The following is an 8,742-nucleotide window of genomic DNA, read 5'->3' on the forward strand; positions in this document are numbered from 1 at the left end:
TGACCCAAAATCACTAACAAGGCTTAAGGGCTTTAATTAGCATGCCTGGAGGGAATAATTGGTTTATGTGTGATTTAATGATTAAATGCATGATTAGATGATATGCATGATTATATGGATATGTGAAATGCATGTTTATGAGTATTAGATATGCGCGTGGGCCCTGTTTAGCTTATAAGGGCATATTTGTAATTTTGGCCCGTTGAGGGCACAAATGTGAATATGTATGTGATATTAGTGCGAGACCACATTATTATGTGGATGTATTTGGATTATTCGGCACGAGGCGATCCTAGTGAGCAATTAGAGAAAAGGTCACAATGTGAACGAATACCCAGCTCGGGGGGAGCTTAGGGGTATTTTCGGGAATTTAGAAAATATATTGGGGATTTTTAGACATTGGAAAAAAATAATGGGTGATTAATTAGTTGATGAGATTTAAGTGGTAAATATTAGGAACACTTGAGGAATTAGCAGGAATTGGGAGCAAATGACTAATATACCCTTAGATTGATTAAAAGGCTTAGTTTTAATTTGGAGGGTAAAATGGTCTTTTGGTTATTAGAGGATATAACCTGATTTATCTTAGAATAAAGGAGAAAGTTGTAGAAGTTTTAAAGGAGAAGAAAAGAAACAGAAAGCACTTAGCTCACCCATCTCTCTTTCACAAATTTTCCCTTTCTCACTCTCCCTTGTGGACTTTAAAGCTAAGAATTCAAGAGGAGTCTAGGCTAGGCTTTGGGGTTGTGATCTTTGGAGTAATTGAAGGAGTTCAGCTGGAAATTTAGCTCCCAAGTTGAGGTAAGGTTTAAGGTTTTTGAGTTTGCTGAGTTTTGCTGAGGTTGATTTCTAAGTTTGAATTTTAGATGGAAGTTTAAGGACTTAAGCTTGGGAATTAGAGGAATTAAAGCTTGGAAGGGCACTGAAGGCAACCTAGGGTCGGATTCATCCAACTGAGGTAACAATTTCTGGCCTTAATTGTCTTGGGTTTCCTGGTTTTAGTTAGTGTTCTTGCGCTTCAAAGCTCAATTTGGATTTATGTGTTTGATGAGGTTGTTAGCCAAGTTTTGGTGTTATTTGGGTATTCTGGGTGAGCTATAGTGAGTTATGGGTTCAATTTTGAGTTTGGTTGAGGTTTGGGGAGGATTTTTGGAGCTTTGTCTCGGGAGATGCGAAGGGAGAAACCCAGAAAATTTTGCATGTTCTGGTTGCAGCGCTGTAGCACTAGGTTGGGAGCGCTACAACGCTAAGCTGTGTTCTTGGGGGCAGGAGTCTCTGACTCTAGTGCTGTAGCGCCCATCAAGTGGCGCTACTCAGCTTTTAGAACTTGGTTTTTGGGCACTTTTTAGGGTTTTTTTCTTGGGGGTTCGGGGGACGGTTTCACCACTTTGTTTGGTTGAATTAGAGGTCCCGAGAGCGTGAGTTTGGTCCCGAGATTGTCCTTTGGAATTTAAACTCATCGAAGTACCCTTTATGGATTGTGACTAGGTGTACGCTAGGGCACGGAATGGGATCGTGCTTGAGGGTCGCTCGCAGTAACTGAAGCATTCGGAACTAAAGGTAAGAAAACTGCACCCTTATGTGATTGTGTGGGACTGAGATTCCCTGTATTTGAATGCATATGTTGTGTGATTGTGATATGCCATGTGAGCATGAAATAAATGGCCTAAGAGTGTCGGACTGATATTTGCGCATAGGATGCAGCTCGGCCATTGGTAGTTGAGGACAATTAAATAATCACTGAGCTCAGCTTAAGTGGGCCGGAGTCAGTGGGTTAAACACTGGGCTCGGCCCAAGTGAGCCGAAGACAGTGGGTTTAATAGAGGGTGCAGCCCAAGAGCATCAACCCCGATAATTGTACGATGAATATTGATATGTTATCATTGTTGTCTGTTGTTTATAATTTGTTTGATACTGAGATGAATGGCTTATGAATAATTGGTTGACCTCTCTAATTAGATGACTGTTATGGCATGCTAAATACCTGGTTATCAACTTTATGGTTTATTTGATTGTCTGTATTGTTTTTGCTCTGCATTATGGTTTTCTTGCTGGGCCTTGGTTCATGGGTGCTACGTGGTGCAGGTAAAGGCAAGGGCAAGGTGGACCAATCTTGAGTTGGAGAGCTTTGGGGCAGAATGTACATAGTTAGATGCTCATCCGCCACGGCTGAGGGATAATGCAGGGACAAGAAGACCTGAAATGCGTATTTTTCCATTAAAGTGGCTTGTGGTTTTTTATAACTTTGAAACTTTGTAAACTGGCCTTTAAAACCTATTTTTGGGATCCCATGTACTAAACATTTATTTAAATGAGAAATTTCCCGTTTATGACCAAAATCTTTTAACACTAACCTGGTTATGACTTTAGAATCACATTTTCAACTATATGACTTGATTAGCAAGTCTTGCACATTTATAATCACACTGTGTAATATCCTTGGTTATCCAGGGTGTTACGCACAGTGCTTCGCACCCTTAAGGTGTTCCTTTAGAAATTTCCTTATGATTTCTATCTTGATTACATCATGCATAATCCCATCACTTCCCACAACATGACCTTGAATATCCTCTGGAGAAATCGGAACTTATCCCCTCCAGAATCCTATCTAAAATCCCTGCTTTCTCAGCCTCGGTAGTATCAGTGAGCATGTTACTCGAGTTTTGTTTCCAACCGGAAGTAGTCCAAAAAATTCTTGATCGATCCAAATACGACTTGGCCATACCATTCCTATACTCTCTACTTGTCACCTGGGCCACTGAAGCATTGGTCAGTTTAAGAGCCTTCACTGATAATCCATCACATTCTACTTGGTGCAAGAAGTAACTCTTGAAATTTCTCTTTCCTTGATCCTCAGCTGGTAATAACCAGATCGAGGGTCAATTCTTGAGAGCATTGTCCTACCCTCACAAACGGGCAACGAATCCTTCATTCTTGGAAATGGGTACCTATTCTTAACAATTACTTCATTTGGATATCCATATGCGGTACACATTCTCGCAAACTTGGCCTTCTTCTTAACAAACGGTGTTGACATGTCCCATAGTGAGATGCTCCGTCCAGTCAACCCTCAAGTCCAATAACTTCTTCGACTGAACCTTTAATTCTTTATGCTCAGCTAGTGTCATTCTTCATGATGCCCCTAATACCGATTCTATCCCTGTCTTAATCCCGTAGCATACTCAATTCCTTAACGCAACAACGGTCCTCGCGAATCATTGTAAACATATCTGATATCTTACTAGATGATCTAGATTTCATCTGGTCCAACTGATATAACCCTAACGGTACCAACCACAGTAGCTAGGCATCCCATGAACGCAACTGGGTCCTTTCCTTTTAAACCCATAAGTCACCATCTTTCCTTACTGTCCATGGTTGTCCCTTATTTGGCAAACTAATCCATACTCAGGATCATATCAAAATCCTCATATAACCAGCTCAATCAATTATTACCGCCAACTTTCTACCAATAATACTTTGACCCATTGATAAGTCTAGTTCAGGGTAGTTTTAGAGTGTGTTTTAGTCTTAGTTTTGAGTCAAATGTGAGTTTTGTACAATATTATGCTTGTGTTTGTTTTATTTTCAGTTTTTTGCTACGAATTTGCGAATGGAGAGGAAATGAGCGGATTTAATGATGAAAATGGGTATTTTGGGAGCTTTTTGGCTTTCTGTGTGAATTCGAGAGAGCTGGGAATATTCAGATGACTCTAGTGCTAAACAAAGGTGAAAAAGGAGTGAAATCAAGAAATTCGGAACAAGGAGTCGCGACTTGCCCTTACAAGTCGCAGCTTGCATGAAGACAGAGGCGATTCGGTGAAGGGAATTAAGGACAAGCGGGTCACGACTTGGTCTATCAAGTTACGACGCCTGAGTTTCCAGAGGAGGAAGGAATTGGCAGAAAAAGAGGCGGGTCGCGACTCAAGAATAGGCAAGTCGCGACCCGCCTCACTAAAATTTGAAAAAATGTGTTTAAGTACAGTTTTTAGGTCATTTGTAAAGGGAGTTCTTGGATCCGGGATTAGCAGCTGTTTAGCATTATTGATATATTTTTCTTCACTTTTCTCTTAGTTTTTAGTAGTTTAATTTTATGTTTTTGAAAAATTCTTTTATTATTTTAGTCATGTTTGATATGAACTAAACATTTGTTCTAGGGTTTAATGTAGTCACTTGGATATTTGTTAATTTTCTATGAAGTTTATATAATTTCTTTTTCTTATATCCTTTATCTATATGATTTTTGCTTAATGCGTGTGGATAATTGATCACTATTTACATGATTTATGATTTAGATTCGAGATCTGAGATGGGAGAATTGAATATTCTATAATCATATAGACATAAATTGCAATAGGACGATAATACCTATAGGGTTTGTGTAGCGTTTAGGGTTTCTATGCTTCATGCTTGGTATATGTTAAAACTTATCACAAATATGTAGAAAGTTTGCATATGTGTTGAGATCTTTTTATCTTGAAAAAGAATTAGGTTTTGTTTAGTTAACCCGCTATTAGGATAGAAATTGAAGAATTATATGCACTAATTAGTAAGATTAAAAGGTTGAAAAGTTGATGAAGTTAAAACCCTAGGTTTTTAATTATTGAATCAATTTTTATAATTGCATAGTTTATTTCAATTTTCAGTTTTAGGTTTAAAATCATTCAATTTTCGACAGCTAAATTAAATGTTAGAATTGATTATTGGTATTTTATTGATAGTCTTCATGGGAACGATTCTTATTTACTAACTATATTACTTGAATCGATTGCGTATACTTGCTCATTATATTTTCGCTATCAAGATTTGGCGTTGTTGCCAAGGAATATTTAATCAATATCAAATATAATTGATTCTTGATTATAATTTGGTTTTTATATTTGATTTTCATTTTTTTCCTTTTATGTTTTTTTTTTTCTGTGTGTTGTTTGTCTTGCGAGGAACTTGAGATGTCTCATATGCAAGTCCTCATGAATTTTGTTCAGCACGACTTGGAGCCTTTATACAAGGCATGGTGGAGATAAAAAGCTTTGCTAATGAGGTTCTCATACCATGGTTTGTCCAAAGAGTGTCAATTAGAGGTCTTCCTCAATGGGTTCATGTATTTGCTCATGGTTTTATAAAATTCTATATTGATGGACAAAGATGGTGATGTGTCTACTATGTTATGTTCCTATTGAAGATTACAGCATCTGCAGAACAGTCATACAGTTATTACAGTGGAAACGATGGAACTGATAAAGATCCACAGGTAGTGAATTATCTATGCACTTAAAAAATTTACTATGCTTTGTCAATTCCTAGATTACTTCTATTGTAGAGTAGTTTTAGCTGTTATCAATGTGGTGTTGTCTTTTCTGTTGAAGGCTTCTGGAGCATATGTCTTTCGTCCAAATGGCACATTTCCAATCAAATCCGATAGCCAGGTAACCAAAGTCGTTTAATTTGTGTAAAAATTTTAAATGATCATGAACTGTCAATTTATAGAATTGAGTACCTAAAGGTAACACTCCTATGTTCCAGGCTTCTCTAACTATGGTTCAAGGTCCGGTACTGGATGAAGTACACCAACGGCTCAATCCATGGATATCTCAGGTGATTTGCTGCTCCAAATATAACAAGATCATACAGTTGTTTTAGACTTGATATATCAAACTGTAATTGGGTAGGATTGATTAGATAACATGTTTGGAATTGTGTTCTCAACCTAGGGAGATTATTCCTTATAATTTCAGTAACAAACCCAAATGTATGCACAGATTACTAGGGTATTCAAGGAAAAGGAGCACGTTGAAGTTGAGTTTACTGTAAGTTAACTTCTGAAATTGATCTACCAAGAGCACAGAGAATTCTGTTAACTTAGTTTTTCATATATATATATATATATATAGTTGTCAATTTACTGTTTACTGATTATGTTATTCTATTTTTAGATTGGACCTATACCTGTGGATGATAGCATAGGAAAAGAAATCACTACTCAAATTACAACAGCCTTAAAGACTAATGGAACATTCTACACAGATTCTAACGGACGTGACTTCATTAAGAGGGTATTCTAAATCTCTAATACTTAAATTTGATAAGAGATATTTGAATCACACACTGTGCTACTTTATATATCATTGTACAGTTAAATATATGGAAGTTGAAGATCTTTGCGGTTTATTTTCAAGTCTTTATTCCATCTCATGGAAGCATACATGAAGTTATTATCCTGTGTACTTCTGTTTCTTGACGCATTGAAACATACGACTCATATAGATATGTTATGGTATTGATTCAATTTATTCTCAAGCTGCATTGATCTTACCTCCATTCCATTTTACAGTTTTTATAGTAAGCATCAATTATTGAGCATGTACTTAGTTCAACTGTCTCAATTCAGTTTTTGAGAGGAAATCCAAATACATATGCTTTGTTTTTGTTTTTCTCATGTTCAGCATTCTCTATGTATTATATTTCTGACTGCTTTCTTGCCTTTTGTTATTATTTTTCAGATTAATCTTGGAATATACATGCAAGACAGTATCTCAGAACTGTCAGTGTTGGTTGACCGTTCAGTTGGGGGATCCAGTTTAGTGGATGGTCAGATAGAGCTTATGCTCCACAGGTTTCTATTCTCTTTGATTTTTTTCCAAGATTAATTATTATTCCCTGGTTTAATGCATTTGATTTAATCAGCTAGGATTGCTTCCTCATGACTTCGAACAAGTTGCTTTGATTTTGTAGGAGATTACTTCATGATGATTCAAGAGGAGTTGGTGAGGTGTTGAATGAAACAGTTTGTCTTCATGATAAATGCGAGGGTTTAACTGTAAGTATACCATTTTTCCAACCTCTATTTATAGTTGAGTTGATAATGGTGTCTATGAACAAATTTTCAAATGACACAGGGAGAACTAATAGACTCAGGTTCCATACGGATATTTACAATCAAGACGACCAAAGAAAATATGATATTTTTTAAGCTATTATTTTCTGTTTGATTTAGTTGTTATTTCTTATATTAGACCCATTTTGCAAGGTCTGATTCTAATATGGCTTGAGCCCTGGGTGAGCACGTTATATTTAACTGTCAAAGCTTTGATGTGCAATGTGCAAGTATAATGAGATTCCTTTTGGGGTTTCATTTATCTTTTTCTCTGTTTTATTAAGTATGAAAATGTTTTATATGTTTGGATTAATTTGTGCCTCTGATTATTTTTTAGTATTTTTGGTATTCTTTTCATTCCTAAAAAAAAAAATTCTTCTCTCTTTCACTCATATGCCTCCAGCTATGAAGATTGCCCAACATTATGGTTCATGAGTTTTTTTATTTTAAGTTCTGGATTGGATACTTTTTCTCTGTTTCTCTCTTCATTTTATAGACTTATTATTTGTTGGTTTGAGATTAATGAGTTTGTTCTACTTATTTATTCATTGATTGCCTTTATATATCTATATATATGTTTGTTCAACGTTTTCTACAATAAATCTCAATAATGATGTGTTTATATAAACAAATATTGACCTACATATTTTTGCATGATATTGAGTGATGATTCTTATACATACACATAAGAAAAAATGTGTATGATAACAAAATAAACTATGTGAACTATAGTAGTCCAAAACAGGGGACTAATTAATCCTATTAGGTTCTAGTTCTAGTTGTCTCATTAAGTTCATGTATGTTTTTGCTTCTAATGGAACAATTTACTTTTTGCTTTGCTAATGTTTAAATGATTCTTTTTCTTTTCTTTGTTTTTGTCATGTGAATCCTTTTTCATTAAGCTTTGATTAGTTTCCTCCCCTTGTAAGTTTGGGACAATTTTGTTCTAAATTTTTCCTTTTGTGCTTGTAGTGGATTAGGCTAATCATAAGTAATCTTTATCTTATTTTTGTTATTTTCTTTGCCATATATTTGAATTATATATATATATGCTTTTTGTGTGAGTTTATATAAACTAAGCAAATAAGCTTTGGGCATGTAGTTGAGTACTTGAAATTGAGTCTTTTAGGGTTTGGTTTTTGTAAGGACAAATTTTTACAAGAGATTTAAATGATTCTATAATATATGTGACCAGTTGTGGGACCACCGGCATCTGCAGGGCTCTAGTCAAGGTATCTATTCTATGTTTAATTGATAACTGTACTAAAGGTTTTGCTCTTTATTTTTAATTGATTTTAGGTTCCATGTCAATCTGTTTGGGATAGTTTGCTCTGTTTGCTTGTATAATTTAGATAGATTTTTTTTCTTTCAAATCACAACTGAATTGATATGTTGCTCCTTTTAAACATAAAACTTTCTTTCTATAGTTTGGTTGCTTAGAGATGTGTTTAAAATGAAAGGAAAATTTTATTCACTGTTGTTGTGATATTTTAGGGAATCACATATTTTGGATACCCTTTTGGTTATAGTTGGAGATTTGGATACCCTGTCTGAATTTTAATTTCTTATTTAATGCTGTTTTTGTATCTATGCAATCAAGATATTTCTATTGGCATGTATTGCTTATATTGTATATATTTTATTAGCTATAATAGTACTTATTAATTAGCTTGACAATTTTTTTTGCTGCTGAAATTACCTTGACTTAGCATGGCTTGAAATTTGTATTTTTGTTTAAAGGTGCATGAAACTTTCTTGCTTATAAATTATGTTCTCATATGTGTGGTGCCACTAACACTCTATTTTGGTTATTGATTATAAGCCCTGTTTATTTTATAAAAAAATCTGCACATTCTTGTTGATTAAGA

At 35.1% G+C, this 8,742-nt stretch overlaps 1 protein-coding gene across 1 annotated transcript; it reads left to right on the forward strand.

The window, feature by feature from the left end:
• The first annotated feature begins 5,167 nt into the window (after positions 1 to 5,167).
• Positions 5,168 to 7,048, forward strand: LOC133785795 (alpha-mannosidase At3g26720-like). Its single transcript, XM_062225010.1, has 6 exons — positions 5,168 to 5,251; positions 5,367 to 5,426; positions 5,524 to 5,595; positions 5,934 to 6,053; positions 6,501 to 6,613; positions 6,733 to 7,048. The coding sequence occupies exons 1-6, from the start codon at positions 5,168 to 5,170 to the stop codon at positions 6,968 to 6,970; spliced, it is 687 nt and encodes a 228-aa protein (XP_062080994.1). The 3' UTR covers positions 6,971 to 7,048.
• Positions 7,049 to 8,742: the final 1,694 nt, after the last annotated feature.

This window comes from Humulus lupulus, chromosome 6, assembly GCF_963169125.1.
Source record: "Humulus lupulus chromosome 6, drHumLupu1.1, whole genome shotgun sequence".
Classification (NCBI taxonomy): Eukaryota; Viridiplantae; Streptophyta; class Magnoliopsida; order Rosales; family Cannabaceae; genus Humulus; species Humulus lupulus.